Source organism: Dermacentor silvarum, chromosome 10 (assembly GCF_013339745.2).
Source record: "Dermacentor silvarum isolate Dsil-2018 chromosome 10, BIME_Dsil_1.4, whole genome shotgun sequence".
NCBI lineage: Eukaryota > Metazoa > Arthropoda > Arachnida > Ixodida > Ixodidae > Dermacentor > Dermacentor silvarum.
Window position 1 is genome coordinate 15,675,288 of NC_051163.1, and position 27,576 is coordinate 15,702,863.

The window sequence follows — 27,576 nt, forward strand, 5'->3', positions numbered from 1 at the left end:
ATACCGTTATGACTTTGTTACCGTTAAACTGCCTATACTGGATACGCCATCTGCTAGCTAATCCACTCCGCTTATGCAGAAGGTGCAGCTCAGCTGTAATAGGCGCTCAGCTGGCATGTCGAGGACTGTAGTCGTGACGGTGTAGCTGAGGCTGTCTGTGCTAAAGCTTTGTAGTGCGGCCGCAAACAAACTATTAGGAACACACACATGCCCATGTGTGCGTGTGTCTCCACTGCTGCCCTTCCGCCTAGATTCTTCTTCTTCTTCTTATTCTTCTTATTCTTCTTCTTATTATTATTATTATTATTATTAACAGCGAAGCTGTTTAAGCCAGCAGTAATTTGTGGTTCGTATCAAGAAACTATCATCATCAGCAATGAAGAAAGGAATAAAAGGAAATAATCTTTCTTGCCTAGTCAGGATTCGAGCCCGCGTACCCAGGTCCCAAGGCGAGCGTCGTAACCCCTAGGCTATACAGCCACTTTAACAGCGAAGCTGTTTAAGCCAGCCGTAATTTGTGGTTCGTGATGCGTATCAAGAAACTACCAAGAAAGAAACTTTCTTGCCTGAGGCGGGTTTCGAGCAGCCCGCATGCCCCCGATCCTCAAAACGAGCGTCGTAACCATTAGGCTATACAGCCACTTTTTTTTTTTTTTTTTTTCACGCTTGCAGAACATGTTTTTATGCGAACCATATGATTGCGTTCGAGGTCGTCGTGCTTTGCGAGGTGAAGAGGTTTTGCGCGCTATGAGAGCGAGAGAGAGAGAGAGAGGGAGAGAGACGCATTCACGCGTAGCGGGTCTCCTGGAACGCGGTGTCGGCATTGGAACGCGGTGTCGGTGTTGCAAGCTGCGCTATGCAACGCGCAGTGACGGCCGTAAGTCCGAGACGCGCGAAAAGACATTATCATCATCATGAGTAATAAGATGAAAAGTACGCGCGCACTTCCGGAAAATGCTGGGATACGATCGCCCAGCTTCGCTGTTTCAAGCCTTGCGCGGCCGAGGGCTAGCTTAAGCGTTTTTTTTTTTTTTATTATTATCATGACCATCATCATCGATCCTTTTTTATGTATTGATATACATGCTCCAGCACGAAATGGAAACCTTTAGATCGCGACCACCTTATACTCCACGCGGACGTCATTGTCCGAGCTAAAATTAATCGACGAAATTGGTTAGAAGTAGCGAAACTAGCGCAGGGCGATCCGAAGAAGGACCGCTGGAAGGAGGAAAGACGTCGTAGACGATCATAAAACTGAGAATAAAATTTAAAGAAATTCGCAGAGAACCACGCGGAAGATTAAAGGCTTGTGAAATTCGGTCCGTTGGAGTGGAGGGAGTCAAAATCTCGGCAGCAGCAGCGAGTGGCGCCGGTGCCACTTGGGAACAGTTGCAGGAACTGAAACCAGTATCTGTTTACGTTTGTGTGCCGGTCTGCAGTTTAGAAATGGCCAGCGACGAGATTCTGCCCGCCTCTCTGTTTACCTCTTCAGCCTCGATTTTTGTTCAAGCATTGCTGTGATAGAAGCGTATAGAGAGAAGGCGTGCTTCTTTCTATATAGGCGGCTGCACTGGAACGGAAGTGAAATACGCTTCGAAACTGACGGAGTCGTGGTCTGACACTCTGCGGGAAGCCGGTAGAAGGAGCATGATCGATATATATATATATATATATATATATATATATATATATATATATATATATATATATATATATATATGAAGCAATCTTGAGGCATACTGCAAATATGACTCTGCTGGTATACTGATGCAATCGCGAATGCATTGTGCGAACTGTAATAACTTTCGTTTTAAAACATACAGAAATCGAAAACACGGCGAGGCGTGGTGGGCGGCGCGAAGCAGGAGCCGGATTCCGTACAATGTTTTAAAAAATGTAATAATGAATGAGGAAAGGGTAACAAGATATGACAAATGACTTCGTATCCGGATTGTGATATCGAAGCGAGCGGAAACGACCGCTGGAAGTGGAGAGAGAGGGGGATCGATTTCAAAAAGGGAGGGGGGGAGTCGAAGTTGTGCTCCCGCAGCGTTATATGTTATCAGATGAAGGAACGCTCAAAACGAGAAAATACCGAGTGTCAGGGGTCCCTTCTCTTTTTCCGAGTGTGTCTCTTTAATATATGTTTTCCTTTTTTTTTTTTTTGCCGGATGGTCGCTTGAGCGACTCAAAGTCGTGACGTCGAAGGCCGATTTGATTTACGATGCGAGTAAGCTCACTGTTGCCAACCGGCCCCCTCTGTTCCCCACCGTTTTCGCTATAGGGCCCTTCGAGAAGCGTGACAAAGACAGGGTTCGTTTCGAGCGCACTCTCATACTGGAGGGCCGCGGTTCCGTTTGAATGCGGTCACGCGAACGGCTGGCTCGGACAGTCTAATCTTTCATTTCCACAATGTCGAGAAGAAAACCACGCATTAGAGAGAGAGAGAGAGAGAGAGGTTATATAGAAGCTAAGTCCCGACTAATGCAACCCTCTCCCTTGCAACCCCCTTTCTTGCCAACCGTTCTCGGTTTCTGAAACCTGACGTATAGGCAAAGAAACGGACTTACAACACCGGACGCTGCATCCTCATTTCGATTCCGTGGGAGGCACGCTTTCAACGGCTCTGGAGTATTTCCTGTCCCGTTAGAGGAAAAGAAGCTAAATATCGTCGTCAACGTTGAGACGAAGTGTTGTAAAGGTGGCACCGGATATTGATTTCACTCGACCGGAAAAAAATGTGTTAGGTTGTGGTGGAGCAGCGCTTTTTGAGCTTTGGTTCTTTGCGTATAGATGTATCGGCGAAGTCGCCGCTGTTACCTTTGTTATTCTTGCCACGGGCCAGCATGAACACGAAATACAATGCGGACGGACGATTCGTCTTAGAAAAGAACGCGCCGTTGCCCTGTTAGGTGGTCTGAAAAGAGTGAAAGGGATCGTGTACTTTTTTTTTTTTTTTGCGGTCTGTGTAAAGTGTATAGAAAGTTATATATCGTCCATAGAACAGCCTTTGCGCATTTCTTCAAATTTTATAGCGTTCGTAGACGGGCTTTGCGATTTAAGCCCACGTAAAACCACCACTATAGTGTGTAGACGAGTCGCTATGTATGACTATGACTAGTGCACTCATCTATGGACGCTGTATGGACTTGTGACTTGTGTTGGCTACAGAAAATGTAATTACGCTATGCTCAGACTTGTAATGACTTCGACAATGTGCGAGGGTGCAAAAAGAAAAATTAGACATTGCGAAATGCGACTGCTACGAGAAATATATGTTTTCAGCTAATGGAGTAATGGATGTTGTCGGCTGGTTAGCTGAATCCTTTCTTACAGCGCTCACTTAACTGTAACTACAACTGAGTTCAATTCAATTTTATTGATAAGTAAATTAGTGCAAAAACAGTAGTATACAGGAAGGGGTCCCAAAGTAAAAACTGCAGGCGCTCTTACGATGAATTAAATACCGAGTAATAAAAAAAGAACCTTACAATGCATAGGTGAAAAATTAATAAGTAATGTGTTGTTTTAGTTGCTCTGGCGCCCATCGTCATCTAGTTTGCCGTAAAGAGCAGTGAGTTAAAGCTACTTCCACACACATCAACTGCTTATACACAGACCTTCACAACCTGCTGCAGGCGGTGCTCATAGACTACTTATAGCGCTGTGGTGTGACTCAGCGATTTTTTTTTTTTTTTACATGAGTGAATAGTGAGGTGTTGGCACCAGTAGACGGTGCTGCTGATCCTTTTCGCATGATAAACATGGGACTATGTCACAATTCACACAACATCACAAAGGTAAACAAATACGCATTATTAGACATCTGGTGCGCACCGTCTCGAAGAACGGATGAGTATTCACATTGTGCTGCGACACCTTCACACCAACGCGGGGGCAAATTCTGTCTTGGTGCCGGCGACGCATTTGCGTTTGGCTCTCGCGTGGTACTGCTGACTTTTCCCGCTTAAATGGCAAGTGGGGTCAACCGCACTTGAACCCCGTTGCTCTGGTATTTGACCCAAATTCACGCCGTCCCCGTCGAGATTTCTCTGACTTGTCTTAGCTTGGCTTCTGAACGCCGCGCTATCTGACGCAAGGGTTCGCTAAATCAAACTATGGTGCGTACACAAACGCCAATCTCTCCTGCCTTCCCTCATTCACTTTTCTTATTTATTTATTATTTTTAATTTTTTTAGAAGTGAACTTGCCTCTTATAGTGGTCGGTGCTGGCGTTGCCAATTGCCGCGTCTTTCACGTGATTTCTTGCCCCTCGGCGCGTTGCGCCGGGTCACGTGATTGCGCATGGCCCACTGCCAGGATCAGGGGCGCGGGGTATTGGCGGTGATGCGGTGGAGAGTATAGAAGTCGTTCGGAAGCGCGTCACTTGCGTTCGCGACGCGAATAACTATAGCGCGGACCCGACCTTGTCGCATAATCGCGGGAGAAATTACTGCGCAATGCGCGTGCATCGTCGCTGTAATCCAAACCTTGGATCAGGGCCGCAAGAGTGTATATATATATATATATATATATATATATATATATATATATATATATATATATCAGGTGCCAAATGTCGCAGTGGGTTTGTCCCCGGGCCCGCCCACCTGCCCGGTTTGCGACATTGAGATTCTGTTTATATATTGCGCTTGGTTTGTTCGCTAGCTTTCTCGTCGCTCACGCCGTTTTCCGTATTTGCTTCTTGCTGCGAGAGTGTCAAACGGAAGTTCACAAGGCTTCTTCGCAAAGTTGGAGCGGCACTTTCAAAAAAGTGCGACGCAGAGATAGATACTGAGTACGGACAACACTTGCGCCATACTTTGTGTCTATCTGTACGTACGCACTCTATAAAACACACACACACGCACTCACCCACTTTCTTTTCCACCTGCGCATCTGTCAAGAACACAGACGTATTGTTGTCGCCGGCATTCCTGATCGGAGCGAATTTCGTTGTAAACGATTTCTGGAAAAGCATTTCAGGGACGGGGAAAATGTCAAGTGGCACGCTTCGGACGACAAAAGCGTGGAAGTACAGAACTTCAAAGATATTGACTTTTCGTGGTTGTCATTCGAATCCTAATCGCAAAAATGTAAAAAGAGACTATATTAAAGTGTCATTAGCAGCCATTTTGTGATTTTGAGCTAGCTTCTCGTTCGCGCCTGCACGGAGCTCGGTGCCGTTTACGCACTTCTTTTTTTTTTTTTTTTCTATTTCCGTCGTCGGACCGGTGCGAGCCGAGTGCCGAAGTCCGCCCACTTCGTACCCGGTCCCGAGGGAGCTCTTATCTTTATGGTGCCAAGTTGCTGACGCGGAGTTCCCATTTGCTTCACTTTTTTATTATTTATTTCTTTTATTTCTTTATTTACTTCCTTTTGTCGTTCCCGTCGCCGCTAAAATGACGTGGGATCTTTTCGACCTGAACAGTAATAACCAAAAAGCTGACAAAAAAATGGCCTTCTTGCTACGAGATCGTATGAATCATTAAAAGCGGACCTGCTACCTCTTTCTTTCCCTTAAAATTATTATTATTATTAACTTTTTGCTAAAAAGTGGCTTCTCTGTGTATGCGAGTATACTATTTGGCTTGATGTTCACGGATTTGACCGTAAGCTATCGCGGACTTTGCGCGAAAGCGCGCTCTCTGTATTCTATGTCGTCATAGCATCATTTTATTTCCATGCAGCGTTTTTCTTTTTTGTTGTCTTTCGCTTTTTCCCCCTTTTTTGACGCAAATGATTGACTACCGTGCGGCAGGGAAGTGGTTTCATTGCTGTGAAGCTCCATTTCGGTACACGTCACCCTTGCAGCCATTCAACAATTTGTCGTGGGAACGTCGCTGTCTCACTTTGTTGGTAACATTTCGAATATCGTGTTCTGTAGTCTGCCTTATACCGCTATTGATCAGGAATTGTCGTTGCCGTTTATTTCGGTAGCGCAGGTAAGACTGATTGCTTGCGCGAAATTTGTAGCCCACGACTGCGTCGCTGCCCTATCTCAACAGCGCCGTGCTATGCGCAACACATTTCAGAGCGCTGCAATCGTAGCGTGCAAGCAGGTCGTCACGTGTTCGTTAGAGCGCAGCTCTCAAGCGCCCGTTCCCGCGGCGGTCGGCGTCGGCGTCCCTCGGCGTAACCGAGCGAACGAGCGCAGCGAAGGATGAAAGACGGCGAGGAGGAAAGCGGAGGAGGCTATGGCGAAAGCATGGGAAGAAAAGCGTAGTTCCGCGCAAAATTGGCTCTGCCAGCGCCCCCTAGAATATCTGCTCTGCGGCGACGATGGCTTCGAGATGGCGCCAGAGTAGCGCGCGTGGTCTGTCTGCGGCTGCTGCTGTGAATCGCGCCCACGTGTCACCCACGCGCTTGGCTGTCGCGATCTCCAGATTAGCGAGGCAGTCGCGCCACACTTCGCTCCGTTTGCTACGTGCTGCACAGGACAGATTGTCTGCGCCAGACAATATATCGCGAAATGAGAACACGTGTACAGCTGCGCTCAAATTTTGCATTAGGGAGTATCGTAATCGTCGGTGAATTCTTTTTCTTATTTGAAATGTTTTGTGGTCTTTTTATAGCGAGGAAGAAATTATTGCATAGTAAGTAAGAATAATAGTGCAGTCAGCTGACGCAATACGAGCGTACTTGGAGGTCACTGGAAAAAAAAATCGGTCCTGCAGGAAACATCCGATAGGCATGTAGATGATGAGGTAGAAGTTGTAGCTGTATCGGACGTTTCCTATAAGATTGTCTGCATCTTTCTCATTGCAAGTATTTTTCCGAGGTAAAGTTGATTAGGTAATAGTGACAATTAAACAAAATAGAAGAGTTGTACGTTTTCTTTTCCTTCTGTTTTTTTTTTAAGTCACGTCTTTCTGTAGTACACCGACATACCTTGAAAAATCTCGGCTTAACTGGGACACCGTGCACACAGTTAACGTCTCGCATATGCGCGTGTTACGGCGTCCTTTCGCCGACGCAGCGCATCGCAAATGCCATGCAGCTCCGTTACAGGCAAAGGTCCCGAAGGTGTAAGCTCTCTCCTCCGCGCACTCCCTAGAGAGGTGCACCACGTGACCTATAGAACAACACAACTCGGGCCACTCTCGCCCGGCGTGTCGGCGCGGCGACCTTTGCAACGTCGTCGTCGTCGGCGCGGCATTGAAAATGAAGAAAGCAGCGACGCGACCCAGACTATACAGAGCCGCCACTGCGGTCTGAACCCCGGTGTGAATCTTTGATGAAACCGCGGGCGGGGCCGGCGTACTGTGTGGCCCGGGGTTCTCGCGTCGCTCATCTCGTCGGCGGCGAGCGCTCCCCGAAACGGCAGCAGCCCCCATCAGCCGCAGCTGCCCCGGGCTGGCTGGCCCTCGCTTTTCTTTTTAAAGGTCGCGCGCGCGCAAGCACCGCCGGTCCCAGTGCGAGGCGAACGCGCTCATGAAGCTGATTCCGTTTCTTGGTCGGTGTGCGGGACTCCTCCCTCCCCTTTGGGGATAGCGCAGTCTCGTGCGTAGCGTTCGTTCCTTCGAGGACTGCGGGAAAACGGTGGATGTCGCCGCTGAAGATCATCTGGAAGGGTGAGCTGTGTGCACCGATTTGCATGCTGCGAAGCGAACCGGTTCGTTCGCTACCGTCACGTGGGGGTGTCATGCGGAAGCGGTGGGAGTGTGTGACGCTGGTGTCCCGTCGCACCTTTTAAGGTGTCAGCCGCTAACTGTTCGTCCAGTCTTTGCCGCATCCTGGAATGCTAGTGTATAACGCAAATAATAAGAGGACACGATAAAAAGCATGCACATGAGCGCCGTACCTGCCTGTGTGTTTCTATGCTTCGCTCGTGTCCTCGTCTCGTATGCGCGACACTAGCGTTCCGAGAGGGTGTGCGAACAACCCCGTATTGCAAAACTAGTTTCCGCATCCTTTCGTCGGGCTTGCCTATCGAGTTATTGAAGTGAAATTTTGCATAAAGTGAGTAGACAGACCTAGCTATTGCACATGCGATAATGAAATGCGTTAAGAATAATGGTTCGGTAAAATCACAAAGCCCGTAATTAACACAATTGCAAGGAAACTTGTATCTTTAGGAGTTCTCTGTCAGTTGACACCATATTGATTGCACGTCAAGTAAGAGTTTGACCTGCCAAATGTTTGCGTCATAGTTTATACCTCCTAAGGTTGTCGCGTCCTTTCGGCACATGAACGCCGATGTTTTGTTGAAGCTTCGTGCGAGATACCTGCACCTTATGTTCGAGTTGCGTTGCTGACTTCAGAAGCGCAGGGCAGGCTTCTACCCTAAATCGGGAATTATGATCTTCAATGAAGAGACGAGTAATTACGTAGTGTCAACATTGTCAATTCGACAGCAAGCTCTCTATGCGTTCTACAGATGATTGTAGAGACGCGTTCGATGGCTCGCAACCATGTCAACCCCGAAACTATGCGCACAACTCAGAAATTGCTCGCATAAAAGCCGAAGATGGTGCAGCCCTCAATCCGAAGATAAAATCTTCTGTAGGGGCACGCGTTCAAGAGATATAGCGCGAGCAGCCCGTTTTTTAGTTCGTGCTATACGCTCGCACACTCACGCTTACTGGGTTTGTCAGTCATGGCCGGACCACACTCCATCGACGTCCTTTCATCGACCGCAAGTGTGTAGCGACGCAATCACGTTCCTCGGTGTCTGGATGTGACAGCGTAGGACGGGATGGGGCGAAAGGAACTGCAGGGGAGCGAGGGCTGCTCGCTGCATGTACGAACCGCGCCGCCTAATGGTCGCGCGCCGGCCGCGCAGACCCAGGGTCCGGGCGCGCGCGCGAGCCAGTGTTCCGACCGCGTAATGACAGGAGCCCGTGATTGCTACAGCGCGACTCTGGTTGTTCCGTCTCCAGAAAGCCGCGTTCCTCGACTAAGTGCCTTTCTTTTTTCTCCGTGTCCAGCGAGGGTGATTGCGACCGATTCCCGTCCCCATTCAGTCGGAGACGTCGTTAGTCTGTACTCTGCCGTGCGTCTGCGGATAACGGAGACCACTATAAACGTATACGCTGCAGCGCTATAGTTGAAGCGTCATGACTCCGCAAGCGTTGCCGGAGAAGAACACGGGACAGCGGAGACTGCGACACGATCACAATTGCGCATTATCGCTCGTATTTCTTTGTCCGCTTCGTCCTTTGTGCTACCGTGTGTCGCCTGCAAGAAATAGCAGGTTCAGGCGTACGTATAATTATGAGCCGCGTTCCTTAATTCGTCTGCTTTCGACGGAGGTAGAAGCAGACGATGCTTAAAGATACGTGTCGTGGATTTTGGGCCCCTTTATAAAGTGCAATCATCGTGACATCTCGTTTAGCTTGGATAGGCGGAGGATGATCATGGTTGTTTGTATTGTACTGTAAAATAAGGAGCAGTGGGGCTGTGGCAAAAAAAGAGGGAGTATATATATATATATATATATATATATATATATATATATATATGTGTGTGTGTGTGTGTGTGTGTGTGTGTGTGTGTGTGTGTGTGTGTGTGTGTGTGTGTGTGTGTGTGTGTGTGTGTGTGTGTGTGTGTGTGTGTGTGTGTGTGTGTGTGTGTGTGTGTGTGTGTGTGTGTGTGTGTGTGTGTGTGTGTGTAGAGCTCAGTAAACGCGCCTACGATATACGGTGTCTGCCGCCTTCTGCTTGCCTCCTTTCTTTACTGCATTACCGTTGCATATCACGTATGTGTGTAACTTCGCGTGACGTTGCGAATATCCAAACGACCGCATTTATCGCCTAATTCGATCGAAGTATTCTCATTTCAGTTTTCTGATTTGAACTCTTCCGTCCAGTTTACACATGACATTCTCCGTGCCCGAGTATCACACGGCCACATCACTGTCGGAGCACTACTTCTTGGTGCGCAGTGATGAATACACCTGCGCACAGCTCCTACCGTGGAGGAAATATATATATATTTTCTTTTCTCCATGCATCGTACCTTTCCCAATGCTACATGGTTCTTACAAGAGAGCGCCCATCGAAGTTTAAGAGAAACGCATTGCAGGGAAGCCCCCTCCTTTACCAGCCTGGTTTCCTCCGAGATTTAAACATGACTTTCATTCCAGTGAGCGCGCTCGGCCTCTTTTGTCGCGAAAGAGAGAAACTCTGTGAACAGAATTCCGAGGCCGCGCTTGCTTTCCCGCTGCTTCAATGGCCATCGGCTGTCCGAACCGTTATATATATATATATATATATATATACGAGTATCGTTGTGCTCCCCTTCTGCGCTACGGCATGCCGTAGCTGTATTTGTATAGCTGTTTTGCAACGGGATCTGTTTCGCACTGTCGTTTCACATTTGTATGCCACTTTCGGTTCAATCTTATCTTTTCCTTTTTGATTTCCTCAGCCTTTTTTCCGTTGGAGCTAAAAGAAGTCCGGCACTTTCTGGCTTCATCGTCAAGATTTTTTCACGTTCGTGATAGGAATTCCTTTCTGTATCCTTATATATATATATATATATATATATATATATATATATATATATATATATTTGGGGGGGGGGCAGTGTCGTCGCGTACCGTATACGCAATTTCGGCGCACCATTATTCGAATGAGCGGCCCGCTTTTATTTGTTGTGGGCACGTCTTCTCTGCCGAGTATGATCCAGCAAACACGGACACACTCCTATTGTATACACAACGTGCTCTATAACTTGAGCATTGCGACTAGCGTTGTCAGGGCACCCTTTGTCTTTTGCGAATTTTTTCGCGCTATCGCTATTTGTTTCATTGAGACACGTCCTCGGCATTTATTCGCACATACGCGCAATGATCGCGCGAGTCCGATTATGAAGACTACTTGCATTCAAATTCTGTGTTTAAAAAAATTTTTTTTTGATAACGTACGATAGTGCAACAAAGGGGAACATTAGGATTTTTGCATAGCGCCCTTATCAGATTAACTCTGAGAGAAGGACTGCGTATAGAAGAGGTGCTGCAGTCAAACCTCGTTATAACGAAACGGGACACAACGAAATAATCGATACAACGACATAGCTGAAATTGCCCTTGAAATCCCCTATAGAGATTAATAGTGCAGTACATGCAATAATGGATATAACGAAGTTATTCTGGCTTCAAGTTCAACTTTGTTGTAACGAAGTTTTGTTTTCTGCAACCCTTTATTGAACAACGGCTCGGCGCACTAAGTTACTCTTGCGCCAGATGTATCAACCCAGCATCTATGCTCTCTCTTGCATACGCTTGGCGCTAAGCGCGTCGTGTTTGCATTACGTTCTCTTGTCCTTCGAGTACCCCGTCAGCACCACGATTGAGCGGACTGCGCTCGATCAGGAGCTGCGATGCGCGTGTTTTGAATCGATGTTTCCGCGAACGCTGCGTATTGCGCGCATCGGCAAAAGTATCCCACGCTCTATATCAGTTTGTAGCGTGCCGAACGGTACCGCACACGCCGTGCATATCTGAATAACCTAACCTGGCTAATTAGCGGGAACTGTGCGTAATTACTTACGCGTTACTTCTTGAGTTCTGTACGAATGGATTCATTTATTAGTCCACTTTGACGCGCTTATATGCACCGCGACGTCAATATATATGCCGCCACACCGCCGCTGCTGCTGCTGCTGCTACCGCTGTTGCTGCCTCCACTGCTGCCGCAAGATTCGTATCCGCGCACCGGCGAGTGGTGAGACACGAATTGCACTTGAGAGGCTGGTTTAATGGTGTGTTTGTAGACGGGAGCAACATAGCGAGAGTATTAGTGTGACTGAGTGCGTGTGTGTGTGTGCGACCGTACGCCAGGCCATGCTGGAGTTCCCGGCGTACAAGGACCGTTCCAGGCGGCGAATGTCGCTCCCCGTGGGTCGGTACCTGGACAGCCGCCGATCCAGCGCAGTCTCCACCTGCTCCTCCTGTGAGTGTGTATTAATCGCGGGCGTAGTGCTTAGACGGCGCGTGTAGCCAGGCATTAGAGAGTTTTAACGTGTCCGGTATTCGGGTAAACGCAGGCGGACTGGGTGTTTTACCCGAGGGGCGGAGGCGTAGATGCGAGCGGCCTGCACGGTGCAGCCAACTGGTGGCGCAGAGCTCAACCAGACAAACACAGCTAATGTATTGCAGTAACCAAGTGTATTCTACTTCGCTGCTGGTGTACATTTTCGGCAGTGGCGTTAATCGCGTTGCTGCCGAAAATTTACACCTGCATCAAAGTAAAGTACACTTGGTTACTGCAATATTAGCTGCGTTTGTCTGGTTGAGCTCTGCGCCACCAGGTTGCTGCACCGGGCAGGCCGCTCACGCTTACGCCTCCGCCCCTCCGGTAAAACGCCCAGTCCGACCGCGTTTACCCGAATACCGGGTCCTGTCTCTGTCCTCCTAACACCCACTTGTCCTCCGCCCCCTCGTGAGCGTCGACTTTTGAACTTCTAAGTCTAACCCTTTGAAAGTTAAACCTGCGAGTGGTTTATTCGTGAAAAGAAAAGGACAAAAATAATTCCGTTCAAGTTTAAGCGATATGTATGGGGCAACACATTTCAATAGTTTAATCATTTTTATGGTAAAATTCAGAGTGACGTGAACTGACGCTTATCCAAATTTTATGCTAATTTGTGCGAAATCGTTTTCTCGTCGCCGAAAACGAAACACCCCCGCGAAGTGCAGTCGGCGTCGTAAGTTCGCGTGGAATTTTGCTTCCTAGAATGTGGTAGTTGCTGCATGCTGAAAAGTACAACAACACTGCGTTCTAGTATACGATTTTATCCAGCCGCTTGCTTTGATTTGACGCTACTGGTGCACAAAAACGGGTCTGACAGCACACCTGCGTCTTGCACAATTCCATCTAAATTTATTTATTTATTTATTTATTTATTTATTTATTTATTTATTTATTTATTTATTTATTTATTTATTTATTTATTTATTTATTTATTTATTTATTTATTTATTTCATATTGAGAACTTTGGCAGCTTTTGTTGCTAAACCTTTTGGAACATACAGAAATCACACGAGGAATTTGTCAAATAACACACACACACACACGAACCCTGACGAGCATTTAGCGTTGACGTGCATGGTTGGCTCGAAGAGCAATGTAGTGCGCGTGACGAGGCACTTCAATACAACGCGCACATAATGTACGGCGAAAAAACGACACATTTTGTCTTACAATGTTGGCTTGCTAGGATACGGACTAGTTTCGTTCATGGCACGCTCCATTAACGAGAGTTAATCTGATGGAACGAAAGTGGGCAAAGTCCTGAATCGATTCCAGGCAAACCAAGCGACCTTGTCCAACGACCCTATAGACACACGCCATTCCGTGGGCTGAAGGCGCACGTTCTATTCTGGAATGGCGTCACGTAGGCCAGAATGGCGGGAACTGTCTGGTATCTGGAAGAGTCTGGTACCTGCCTCGAAGCAGAGCGGACGCTCTCCAGTTGCAGTCGCCACCGTCCCATCGTTGCTATAGCATGCAGCATACGCGGTGTCGCTTGTGCACCACCGGACGTACGTGTAGGTGCGCGTACGGTGTCAACCCGACTCGGTGACTTCCTGGCGGCGCGACTGGACGGCGACGACGAACCAAGGAACAATAGGAGCGGGCAGTGCGAAGAAGGACGCCTACACCAATCGCGTGCGTGTATTTCGCCGCGTTCGTCGTCACATGGGAGGTCTCCGCGTACTACGTTCGCACGGTGTCCCTTCTATAAAAAGTCTCCGTCTCGGACTCCATCGAGTCAGAAAAGGGTTCCTTGGGCATACGAGCGTCGCCCCGTACTTGCGTCGATGTGGAAAGAGATATATACTGTGCGGAGGTGCATAACGGAAGGCGACATTTTCCGGTTGTCCATGGTCGTCTAGACAGGTCCTCTGGATGTCCCGCCGTGCACGTGGTGAGCCCAGCCTCGTTAGCTTGTTTAGTCCGCGTACGTGTGACTGTCCAAAGACTCGGCTGGTGGTTTGTGGCCTACGCGATTTTTCTCACGTCGCGTGTACTGGCACCTGTGACGTGACCGTGTTAATTTCTGTGGTACCGCCTCACCTCCTACTCGTTCATCTTTCGGTGGGCGACGGTTGCTGTCCTGACGTCCTTTCCACTTGAGGTGGCACGTCTTCAGGCGAGTTAATAGGAATGTCATGTGTAGCTCTGTATGGCTTAAGCATTGCTCTGGAAAACTCTTCACTCGCAGGTTGTCACCTCTAAGGCTGTCGTCTCGACGTCGCCTTTTTGTGTTAGTCTCAGTATTTTCGACGTTCGCCACCCGGCGCTTCGGTCGACTCCACAACTTCGAATACAGGTCGCATTTCGTGTTCCAGTATAGCGTAAACGTTGCAAGTGTATACTGCCTTAGTGTCGACAGACCCCGTTTTCGGGTAGCCGTGGAAATCAGTCTCGCGAGTGCATTTGGACATCGGTGACAGCCAGCTATAGTTCCCTTTGTCGGCTTCGACACAGATTACGGTCATATACAGCAAACTTGCCCTAATTGATGACACGAGAATCCTGCTATAGCCCACGCTTGGACTAAGACGTCTAGGCTTTTCCGACACGCGGGACTGTTGCAGTCACTATCGCCATCAGTCGTAATCTACCTCTTCCGGCAAACGGTTCCATCACCGCGAAGCTAACCACTGTACAAGCATCTCGCCGTAACTATCTTACAGGTCAGTTCCCTGTTAACCTTAACTAAAGACGTGCGTTGCGTGTCTCGGAAACGTCACGGTCATCCACCAGCGCGTTCAGGTATACTAACGACAAAGTCGTGCCAGAACCACGGACCGGGAACTCAGTGTCTTTGCACGGTGTATAGCGCCGTGTTCGCCTGAGACCGCCGCGTCGCTCTGTGCCTCTCTCACTTAACCCTCGCGCGCGCCGGCCCGTGGTCCGAACTGGGAACGTCTATTTCGAGAAGAAGCGCGCGGCCAAAACTATCTCGGCGCGCTCACTGCACGCAGCATCTGCCTGTGGACGCGCGCGACTGTAAAACTCAGCTGCAGGGCCGTGCTTCGCGGGGCAAGGAAGCGCTCCGCCGACGTAAGCGAGTTGTGTCTCGAAGAAGCTTTTTTTTCGAAGGTCGCGGGCTTCTCTGTCTTTTCGAGAGCCTTTTCTGTTTTTGGCTTCGTTTCTGTCTTGTTCCTTGAATTCGCCGCATTTTTCCAGTGTCGGCGGTCCGTTTCGTTCATCGGCCTCGGCGTTTGTGACTGAGTCGGGAAAGGCAGCGTAGTCGGTACGTATATACCGGAGTGTTAATTGCGCGCTGGTTCCATACCCTTGAGTATTTCCACTCAGGTTGCTCCATCTTAAGTGTTTTTTTTTTTTTGAGTATCTCGCTATCTCTTAAATTATTTAAAGAGTTAGTATTCATTGCTTCGACTTCGATACTTTTCCAACCGTCTTGTATCCGTTTGCACACTTCCTCGTAAGACTCCAGCGTCCAAATTTTTGTGAGGCTGTAGAAGCCTCAGAAGAATTGTAGAAGCGTAAGCTTAATTGGAGAAGCGTCCGTTTTGCGAGCGAGCCTCTTGGTGATTTTTTTCCATTTGTTTGTTTCAACCTCGTACTAAACTGTATGTTGAAAGTATCGTCCCGTAACCAACTTGTTTTCTGAGCATTTATTCTCCGTTCAAGTACGTTGTTTAACTCGCTATTTAGCACATCTATTCAATTCAATTTAGTTCACTTTTTCACATGTTTCTCAGTTAATTCAACTTAACTTTCTTTTTATTTATCTTGTGCAAATCTTCCTGGTTCTTAAACGTCCTTAAATCCGCTATACTCTGTTTTCTCTCGGAGTCTAAGTCGAGTCAGCATCTATCCGTTTAGAACGTTTAAGCTGAGTCTGTGTCTCTTGCTCGTACCTTTCTCTCGTATATACACCGCCGCTGAGCCTTGCTGGTTTCGGTTATATCGTCTCTGCCTTGGCTGCGTAATTGTCTTTCGCCTACGGTCCAATTCTCTAAGCATTTATCTTCCGGGTCTGAAGACGCCTTCGAGCTACATTTCGTATCGTCTTTCCTGTGGCAGTTCCTTATAATCGTTGGAAGCGTAAACTTCCGATTTACATCGGTTTCGTTGAAGTCTTTCACCTCGATTTACAATTTCGTCCTCGCCCTTTATAAGCAGCCTTGACAGCTTGAACGGGCTTTGCAGCAGCGTGTCGGGCAGTTGTTTCGCTTCGCAGCCACGTGTGTACGTTTTCGCGAGTTTTAGAGAACCAGCGGCGGCTCGCAAAAAAAAAACACTAAAACCTCGTTTTCGTATTCCCAGTTAACCAGCAGATAGCGTTTCGCTCGCTCGCGATGGCAAGTGCTAACGAATCTGTGGAGGGGGAGGTGAAGGAGACGACTCTGTCGTCATCACCGCATGTCCAGAGACGCCGGGTGCTTCGAATCAACACGTTCAAGAACCGCGGCAAGTCCGGTGAGTGCCTCGGCCGCCAGTGTTGTAACTCCACGAACGCATGCTAAAAAAAGAACGTTGTGTTCCTTCCGAGTTTCTGCTGAGTTCTTGCTGAGTCTGAAGCTACATTATATAAACTCGGGTTGTGTAAAGCTGTCTAGATTGAGTGTTTATGAGACGTTTATGGCCTCTTGTCTGCAGAAGCCCGTCGATTGAATCTAAATGAATGATCAGTGGCAAGAAGAGCGCCAGCTCCACAAGCCCATACTATAAAATGTACGTTTTGTTTTCGTTTGAATTTCTACTTAGTTACTGAGTTCCTGTGGAGAAGGGAAGTACTGTCTACACTCGTGTAATGACCGCACCCGTGTAAGGGCCGCACCCCCAACTTGGCAGCTCAAAATTTGGAGAAAAAAAAAATCCGACGGAGAAGCATTCGCCTTCGGTGCTCGGCATTGACCTCTGATGCAAGGGTACATCCGGGGTGTGCACAAGTCGGTTTGGTCCCTTGTAAGGGCCGCACCTCGTCAAAATTGTGAATAAAAAAGTGCGGCCCTTACACGAGTCTATACGGTACTCTGTAGAAATTTGGGGTCTTATAATGTCGGCGCGATTGAGTTTTTATGGCCTATTTATGGGTGTCTTGTCGATAGAAACCCGTCTATTCAACCGGAATAAAATTATCAGTAGGCGGAAGAGCGCCAGCACTGCAACTCCACGAGGCCTTACTAAAATGGACTTAAGTGTTATTTTTTGAGTTTTTACTGAGCTCTCGTGGACTCTGAAGAAGCCCTCTTGAAACTCTGGGCTTTATGAAGTCTCCTTGATATCGATTTTATGACAAGTTTAAAGTGTATTGTCAACATAAACCCGTCATTCCACCGTATTAAATGATTAGTTGGGGAAGAGATGAATATAAGATAAGGCAGGGAGGTTAACGAGTCTGTACCCAAGCTGTAGTCGGAAGAAGGGGAAATGGCAGAAAGGATTACAAAAAGAAATGTAGAAAAAAATAAGAAAGACGATGTTAGGAAAAGGACTGTCTGCACACATGCAGTGAGGCGTCTGACAACAGTAACAACTGCCACGCAGTACTGATTTTTTTTTTTTTTAACAGCGCAGTGTTGCTTTTAAAGCTACTTGCACAGGCGTCGGCTGGGACCAAGGGGGAATAATGAACTTTTTTTCACGCCGATAGAGTCAACGATTGTCGAGTATCTCAATAGTGATGGAGAGGTGATATTCCTTGCGCATCGAAGCGTTACATTATTAGCAGGAAGCGTACAAAACGTTCGACGTAGAAAATGTCCCTCGTCATTCAGCGCGCACTACGAAAAATAAGAACCGCACCAGCAGTCGACAGCTATATCAGTGCGTCATGTTGCGTACCGCTGCTACATTATCCCGCAGTTTGCTCCGATAATGCACAGCTATAGCTGTATATATGACTGCGTTTTTAATGAACCCGATGAAAGCGGATCGAGTCAGAAGTCAGGATGAGGTAGCCAGACTCGACAACGTTCACATGAACGGCGAACCACCGACCCGGCTACTTTGCGTTCACATGTGCGCCACCGATGGGTCGGGCCGGTTCAACCTACCCCATGTAGTCGGATCGGCTCAACAAAACTGGACACTCACTCACTCAGCCCGGCCAGATAGCGTTTACGTGATCGTGACAGGCAAATAAAGCCCCCCCCCCCCCCCCCCCCCGCCTTGCGGGAAACCCCTGCCCCTGCGACAAACGCTCCCGATATATACATTATATATCGGGAGTGTTTGTCGTTGCGATATATATATACAGTAACTCGATTTCTCATTGGGCCAAGCGTATTTAGAAAAATGAGAAGCACAACTTCGCGGTTATGTCAGGTTTATTTACCCAACAGTTTCGGTCGGTGGACCACGGTCCGCGGTCAGTGGACTGCGGCCGAACTATACTGACCGAAACTGTTGGGTACATAAACCGAAGATAACCGCGAACTTGTACTTCTGATTTTCTCTCTCTCTCTCTCTCTGTATATATATATATATATATATATATATATATATATATATATATATATATATATATATATATATAAGAACAAATCTCATCCCGACAAGCGGACTCGACCCGTTTTTGTCTGGTCCACGTCAACGCCCTATATGGCGCTAGCTGTGATGTTAAAAATCTGCTTCGTACTTCATGCAGCACGCGCCATTCTAATTTGCTCTCTTGATGCATAGAGGGAACTTGATGTCGGCTCTTCATTTGAATACTTATGAGTCGTCTGTATGTTGAGCTCTTTAGCGTTCATCTCGCCATTATTATGCGGCAATGCAAAATTCATGCCAGCGGTCGACTGTCCTCGACAGCGCGGTAACGATTTTCGGCCCTGCATAATCCGCATTTTTCAGAGAGGAAAAAACAAAATGAAGGTGTATAAATAGGGGGCGAAATATCTCGAGCGAAAATTGCTGTAAAGTGTCACTTCTGTCCGCCGACTCGGGGGACGATTTCGCGAGCCGTAATTCGTTTCGACTATTTTTATTCCGATCTCGTCTGCGCCTGGCTTGGTGAAAGAGATTTCATGTAATTAACGCGCCGGAAACCAGACGTGCGCGAACTTTCTCGTGCAGGCGGTCGATTCAATCACGCAGCAGCTTGCGGTGGTCTTGGAGCTGCTAAAGACGGCGATCGCAAAAAAAAAAAAAAAAAAAAAGCATTGGATGGGAACGACGTATAAGGACGCTCCGAAGAATTAATGATACTTGACGGGTTCTAGTTCCGGTGGCTATAGGCCCATATGGACGAGTGGTACCGTTTTATGTAGTTGTGGGTTCCGAATTAACTTTAAGCACTTGGGGTCCTTTAACTTAATTCGATGTACTTTGACGCAAATTGTAAATAAAATCGTGCAAAAAGTTTACCTGATTGATTGATTGATTGATTGATTGATTGATTATTGGTTTATCACAATACATATGATGGGAGGCGAAGGAAAGAGCCATTCAAGGATGGCTTGAGGGATTCCTTCGCCCCCATACTGGCAAAGAGAGCAGCAGAGGTACAAGCATTTTGTTTACATTATCGTACGCTTTGACAAAACCATCAAACTAAACACAACATTGTCATACACTTTGACGAAGCCATCAGATTAAACATAAGATTGTCATAGACTTTGATGAAGCCATCAAGTTAAACACATCACTAGTTACTGCCCTACGCAGAGCGTCGTGCATTAGCAAATGGCATACATCACTTCACATCAGCATCATGCATCAGCACAACACTTCGTTACAACGTACGCATTGTAATAGTGGCATTTAAGAATATAATGAAATGCAAATCGAAGACCGCTGTAGAGGTCAATCTTAGGCTATAGAAAGAACGCATACAAGTCAGGTAATTTTACTTCGCGAATATTGATTTGTTTTTATTGTTATTATAGTCATTTAATAAACCCGGAAGTTTGTTGTGAAGCATTTGCTGATGCATAACCAGTGCGACAATAACATTCCATATTTCTGTTGTCTTGTGTTATAGGATACTTCTTTCCGGTGGAGATTTACTAACCCCATGAAGAGATCATTATGACGGTCATAATTCAGGCGACATTCACGCAACAATTTGTACTTATGTGTCTTGTGCTCTAATTATTGTAAATTTCTTAAAGAGCTGGGCAGTAGAATGCAGAATTGGCGCATTCTTAGTTATTCTCAAAAATACTTTTTGCATTACTATAATAGCTGCGAGAGGAGGTTCTTCAGAAAGCAACGTAAAGTTCGGCCTTGCCATATGACGCCAGAATGGGAACACGCAATACTGACCGACATCGCTATATTTTTCTTATCGATAGAACGCTGCAACCATCTCAGCTACTGTGATTGTAGGTGAACGACTCCTACACAGCTCCCATGTCTACGGGTCATGCTGCAAGACTTCACCTATGAAAGTAAGAAAGACGCGCTTCCACCGCTAACGGTGCCTGATACGCTAAGAATCGCCCCGGCATCCCGCTTCGAATGTGCGGCACCTCGGTCGCTGTGTGTGACGTCATGACGAACAGAGAACCCATGCATTTTTATGCCTATAGGTAAGTTGAGAGGAGAGCATGCGCGATGAAGAACGAGAGTATATCTCTAAATATGGACGGGCGGTGGAAAGAGGGAGACCCCGCGATAAATTGGCCTGTCAACGCCCGCTGACGCTCTTTGCGTGCATGTGTGCGCAGTTTGGCCAGACGAAAAGGATTACGTGCTCGCCTCATACCCGTTAATGCAGATGCCGTCGCACCGGTGCGGCGTTAATTTCGTGCCCCTCTCACTCATCGCGACCGGTGTATAGTACAACCTCCTCGCAATGCATAGCAGTATAGTACAGCGTTCACGAGCCGACTGGCGCGCGCGGAGGCTGCAATTGGGAATGCTTGTCTCAGTGTCGCTCAGGCATTCCGTGCAGGAACTTCGACCCCTATCGCTCGCCCGGTCTGTTCCGCGCCATTTGACACCGTGCAGTTGTAACGCTCTCATCCGCTTTCCTTCCCACATTTACCCCACGCCTCACCTGCGCTCTGTGTGGCTTGCGTGTTGCGTGCATTCTGTGCATCGATCCACCTGCCTTCTCGATGTAGTTGAGTGCCGGTCTGTCCTCGGATTGTGGCCTGTACGCCTAACCCTTCCTAGACAGCAGGCCTGTGCACTCTGCTTTATTACGCCATGCTACCGTGCACTCTGTGCATCGATCCACCTGCCTTCTCTATATGCTTTATGCCTGTATATAGTTGAGTACCAGTCTGCCCTCGGATTGTGGCGTCTGCGCCTAACGCCTCCTGTAGATATCAGGCCTGTGCACTCTTTATGACGTCAGGATATACTTGTACCGAGATTTCCACTGTCCAGCCTGGCGTGACGAAAGCGGTGACGCCAAAATCACCGCGGCTTACTCGGGAGCATCCCCATTATGGCAGTCGGGCAAGGTAGCGTGACGTCATGGATCGAAATGCGCAGGCATTACGCTATCTAGGAGGCGTTGATACTACTCGCTCAGCTAGCGTCCTTGCCCATTTCGCGTTCTCGCTCCTTGCACTGCGGGGAATACGCGAAACCGCGTGAAGAAATGACCGGACTGGAAAGAGCGTAACTCGTCACTGAGTTTAATCTGAGAAGACAGATACACGTTTTTTAAGGAAGGTGTTAGCGTGCGCACGCACTTTAGCGCACCGATAACAGAGCAGATTGCAATGGAAATGCGTGCTTATTCTAACATACGCGCGAAGAACTGATATTCGCTGCTGTGCGGGGGCGCAGACGTATCGCTGATCTAGATATATATCGGTTTCTTCCTGATTTCCTGATGTAATACGCCTCTCTCAACATGCGTGCCAAGGCATCGTGCGAAGTATGAACCAGCTATCCCCAACAAGTATCGATGCTTTCTCACTCGATTGCACGCCTAATCGGTAAAATGCGCATCGTTCAGTTTGCTCCGCACTGATCAATTCCCAGGCGTTGTTCGGCGAAGTGGGAACAGTGGTGGGGCGCGCGTGCTCGATAGTCTCCTCACATCTGCATGGAATGCGCGTAGGGGAGTCAGCCAGTCCTGTGCGATATAGCACAGTATGATTAAGTGAAGGCCGTTCGAACCGGCAACCGATTCGCGAAGCTTCTGACGCTTATATATATATACGCACACTTTACGACTTGTATAGCACACTTAATGAATCTGATTATCTGTATTCTTTCTTTTTCTCTCTCTCCCTCTTTCACTACTCCATTAGTTTCCTCGCATGTATGTGTGTACAGTTGGACAAGGTTTACAGATAACCTGAAGGCCTTTCCTGCCACCTTTCTTCGCGCACGCAACTGTGCTGCCGCTGCTGCTCCGCTTAAGTGAAACATAACGCGAGGGAGTACGAGGATCGCATTGTTGTTCTTTTGTCGGTATTTCGATAAGCGCAGACGGGTGGTGGACAGGACGGACAGGCGGAATTCAGACGCTGGCAGACGTCGCTGGCACAGACACCCACCTGTCTGGCATGCGGCGCCCCGTCTAGTCTTCCCCTATAGTGCCGTCACCTGCGCTTTTAGAAAGGCTGAACATAACACGGCAGTAGTTACGTTTACAACTCAGACGAGTCGAGTCGAACTTCGGTTGTCGAGTTCGCGTCACCGTTAGCGGGTCGGATCGAGGCAGTGTCGCGGCGGTATGTAAGGCAAAACACTTTGCAAGTATAGATGGGTTGGTTGCGGTCAGCCCCGAGTGATTGATTTATTTCGATGAAACTGGAAATGTTGGCAACCATTTTGTCGCCGGCACAAAAAATAAATCGTTCAGTGATCATAAGCATTGTAACATCAGCTGAGGCGGAAGAGCGTCAGCCCTATACTTTACGCGACCGCGTCGAGTTAACGCAAACGATGCTCATGGTGTCCAAGCTGGCAGAGTGTTCCAACCTTTTACGAGTATGCGTTGGTCGTTCTTAAAGCTTAACGCGTTCTTCAACTTGTTATGGACTCTGTCGCTGGGGGGAAACGATATCGCCTTCTGTACCATGCTTGTTTACTTTGCTGCGTGGAACTAACACGCCGAGGAACGATCGGCGAGTGCCCAGTTTGTACCGGGGCTTGATTATCACCGGTTGTGCGCGTGGCAACTTGCCCGGATTGAATGCAGGTCCCTCGCGCCGCACCGGAGTACTATCTCGTTGCTCGCGTAATCCTAAAATCCTCGCTGCAAGCGCCACTCGGGGCGCCTGTGTAAACGAGAAGCGCGTATGGCGTAAGCTCGTTAGCTGACAGAGACCCAAATCCCGCATTGTATGGACGCCGTTGACAGGGTTTAAGCTGCGCCCAACTCACCCAAAGCGCATGCGCGGTGAAGTGATCTCTGTGTTATAGTTTGCGTGGGAAGAACTGGTATTGGATGGCGCATAATAGTCGTGCTCTGCGACGACGTAAACGCTGTAAGTCTACGAGAGCGCCGGCCCTGACTTGAGAATGCACTCTGGTTCAGTTCTCTATCGAAAACATTGCGCAGAATGATCCGTCGTGTTTATTATCTCGACATAACCATGCTCATCTCACGCGCTACGCTGACTGCACTTGGGACTCTTTATAGCAGCGCTGACGTCACGTTCACGTTTTCCAACTCAGCACGAGTAGTCTATGGCACAACAAGACATGGTCTGGAAGATAGCTAGATTGTAACTTAAAGATGCTGCATATTTACCCAGACGAAAGAAGCAATGGCGCATGCGCAATAAATTATTTTGCGGACAGTCTCAAATGCACTTACTGTATGTATACAGTGGCTTGCATGTTTTATCTAGACATCATGCCAAATAATGCATGATAAGGTGATCTCGGGGGCCACGGTTCCAAAAGCGCCATCCTAACTGTAAGACCAGTATATAGCGTGGTCCTTTCAGCGCACACGTATATAGGCTGAAGAAAGCGTAGGAATCGAGGGCGCACATCGCGGCAGTTCGGACGTGCACCCTGCGGTTTGACCACCTGCTTGCTGCGCGTTCCCAGAAGGAAATATATATATATATATATATATATATATATATATATATATATATATATATATATATATATATATATCGCAAGTCGATGTCTGAACTAATGCAAGAGGCTCCCATCCCGCACTTCGCGCTTCGAGTTGCATTGAAGCGCCATCAGAAGCCAAATATTTTGTTGTCGTTGCTGTGCTGTTCGTGGTGTAATGTCATTCCTCAATCGCGCTTTGAACGGGGAAGGAGAACGAACGGCTTTGTCGGCTTCGGTGCCTGCGTGTATATATATATAAAGTGTTGCGAGTGTACCATCAGGGTCTTTTTCCAAGCCGGGTATTGGCCCCAGGGAAGCAAACAGTGCGGAAAGCCTCGAACGACGCCACGGTCTTTCAAAAGTTCCACCCCCTGGGCCGCATCCTTATCCTCTACCACACGCGTCCTACGTGTGCGTTGTTGCGTGTAGTGTGGTGCAGACAACGGGCGCAGCCGACGCTTAACGAGCCACGGATCCCAGTGTAGTGCAGCAGCAAACACGCGTATAGCGCTTCTTTCGAATCTCCGTATAGCGCGGGTGCTTGTGCACGTATACAGCGTTCTCCTATATGTATAGTTCCGTGCAGATTTTGGAGCAGGTTCTGCACGCTTAGTAAAGTAGATTCCAGCTTGAAAAAAGGCTTGCGATGTCGGAGGCTCCTCGCTAGCTTCGCGGTAAGTACGTCGTTTGTAAGCTTTGAAAACTAGCTTTCATAACCGTCGCTAAAAAGAAGTACACGCTTGTTGGAGATTGTAAAGGCCAGCTCGTGCCGCGAAGCGCATTTCAGACTTTATTTAAACGGGAAGGCTACAGTCGCTGCTTTTGACGGCATTGCACGTAACTGCCCAGGCTGAGCTCGGCTGTACATTGAGTCGCATTCCCAGCGGCACTTGGTCAGGAACTTGTTCTTGATCTGTTTTATTTCGATGTGTGTGTGGCGTGTCGTTCTATCGGTTGTTGCCTTCAGCGATAACGAAGGGTTTCTGTGGCTGGGTCACTCGTCGCCGGCAAACAAGGCTGGACAGTAATAGCGCGCGGAAGAACGTTCGCCACGGTTAATGTCCCGTACTGATGACATTACTTTGTTCCTTTGTCTCTCGGAAGGCTTCTCGGAGTTCTTTTTTATTCGTTGTCACAGTCAAACTGGCTAGGCTGTTATATTATTGCTCTGCACATATGGTGTAGGTCACGTCCGAGGAAGCCGCCACCATTGAAAAAGCCCAGCGACTTTCATCGCTTGCTCGCCTTGTTATCACGTCCATTCTTTTCGTGCGCGGTTTTTTTTTTTTCTGAGAGCCGTTAATCTTTTAGGTGGGCCTTCTTTCGGCACAGACATATGTGCGCGTGTGTACGAGAAATCAGAAAAGTAAAACTCACGTCCAGAAAGTGGCCACTGGCCATTGAAGTGTCGGTGTCATCACGAGTACCACCACCGAAGTGACACGTTCTTGCACCGCACGTCCATTTCATTGGCATCGTCATCATTGTGATCGCCGACCACCCTTTAGGTTCACGGCAGGACGAAGGCATCTCCCAGATATGTCCGACCGAGTAATCTGAGCCGCTACAATTTGTCAGGCTTGCTACATGTGGCGTGGCTGTGGCGCCTGATTTGCGGTCAATACTTGCCGATGACTCGCTGATACATGGTTACATTAGTCATACTGGTTATATAGCGATATTTAGTATAGATACATGCACTTTGTTAGGAAGGCTCAATGAGCGTCAAGACACTTCGTCTCCAGAACAAGAGCGTGTCACTCTGTATCTATAGCGTCGTAATTGGCTACTGCCTCCGGCACGAATGTCACAACTCCTATAGAGTTCTCCAGTACCGTACGGTGTGTATATTTCCTTGCTTCCTGCCTCGTAAGCTAATATCGCGAAGCAATATATGCTCACATACGGCAAATACAATGCGCAGGGCCGGTCAAAATGAAGGGAAAAGCCGGCTACGCGAGATGCAGCGAACGCGATTTCCCCGTGGACATCGCCAATCGCTTTACCTCGTCGAATATCGGGTCTGTAGTAAGACAGACGCGCGGGAGTTTCCTATTTGCCTCTCGCGAGAGAGAGGCAAAGAGACAGACGCGCGCTGATAACGTGTAACACTCGTGCGCGAGACAGCTTGCTCGAGGGCGTTCGGGTGTGCACTCCGGGCGACGCGAGTGTATACATCGACTTCGGTAAACACCCTCTCGTAGCCCTGCTGTAGCTCGGTCAAGAGGACGGGACGGCAAGGAGGAACCCGCGAGAAAGAAGGACCTGGACGGACGGCGCAGCTCGCCGCTCCCGGCTAATCTTGTCTGACGGGGGTTGGTGGCGTCTCGCTGTTTTCTCTTTCGCTTGTCGTGTGGCAAATTTCTGTCATTTGTCGCCCGGTGGTATCCGTCTTTTTCGCTCTCGGTTCTTTCTTTCTTTCTTTCTTTCTTCTTTCTTTCTTTCTTTCTTTCTTTCTTTCTTTCTTTCTTTCTCAGGCCGCTGCAGAGTGTGGAATGTTCGCCACGGTGTCTCGTTACCTTCCTTCCGTTGCACTTCTGCTGTCTCACTCCTTCTGTCCTCTTTCCTCCGTTTTAGTCGTGTGTTTAGTCCCCCCTAGCTTTTGTTACACTTGACTTCGTTCCGAGGGTTTCTTGTTCTTCCCGTTTATACACGCTCTTTCGCCTCGCTTACGCGTTTCGTGCGGCTGAATCGACACATCTTCCTCCAGGGCTACTTTGGCTCGACCGTGGTGTATACTCGTAAGGGCGAACTAGCTGCTTCGCAAACGAACTCGAGTTGGTCCACTTGGACTTATGCACTTGTGTCCTCCTCTCGGGCATTCGCCGTCTGTCTGTTCTCTTTTATTTTATTTCTTGCTTGCTCCTATCTATCTATCTATCTATCTATCTATCTATCTATCTATCTATCTATCTATCTATCTATCTATCTATCTATCTATCTATCTATCTATCTATCTATCTATCTATCTATCTATTTTACGTCTTTTTTTTCAATTCATTCTATTCAGTCATCATTAGTACAGGAGGAGGTCCCGAAATTACCAAACTTTCAGGGAGGGGGGACCACTTATGAGTAATTAACAATACAGCAATTCCTTCCTTCCTTATTATTTACTTAATCTCCTGCGTTCATTCTTTAGTTCGTTCCTTGTTTTTTTCGTTTGTGTTTCGTTCTTTCCTTTTGTCTGTTTCCTTTCCATCACTCTCCGTTACCTCCGCGGTCAAACTCTCGTGGCGTCTGCGCGAGCGAATTCGATCCACGTTCCAAGTGAAATGCGATTGAAGCCCAGCGCTGTTCCGAATCGCATCGTTCCGCATCGCGGCGCATCCGTCTTTCACGTCGGTGCGAGCTATACGTCGCGGCTTGCCCGTGCGCGCTGTTTGATCACCTATACGAGCTAGAAGAACGAAAGAAAAACATGGAAAAAAATGAAAATTGGCCTTTAAGCGAAGTGCACGCAGTGTGATCGAATCTGGCGATGTACGTCGTTGCGGTTTTTTCGATTTTGAGTTGCGAGCGCTCTCCGTGTCGATGCGTTTGTTCCTTGCGATGTGAGCGTACGTGGAGTGTTCTTTCTTTCTTTCTTTCTTTCTTTCTTTCTTTCTTTCTTTCTTTCTTTCTTTCTTTCTTTCTTTCTTTCTTTCTTTCTTT

The 27,576-nt window shown here is 48.0% G+C and overlaps 1 protein-coding gene across 10 annotated transcripts in view; it reads left to right on the top strand.

Moving 5' to 3' along the window:
- Window positions 1-27,576, top strand: part of LOC119465806 (adenosylhomocysteinase-like 1) — a 286,195-nt gene that overhangs the window by 229,787 nt on the left and 28,832 nt on the right. For 3 of the 10 annotated variants that reach the window (XM_049657303.1, XM_037726278.2, XM_037726276.2), the window contains one exon: window positions 11,789-11,900. The exons of 4 other annotated variants lie outside the window; for them this stretch is intronic. In XM_049657303.1, the coding sequence (XP_049513260.1) occupies window positions 11,789-11,900 (112 nt within the window). Of the gene's footprint in view, window positions 1-7,534; window positions 7,578-11,788; window positions 11,901-13,749; window positions 13,880-16,254; window positions 16,408-27,576 lie in introns of those variants that run through there. 3 more of the 10 variants (XM_037726279.2, XM_037726280.1, XM_049657304.1) reach the window with 3 other exon arrangements.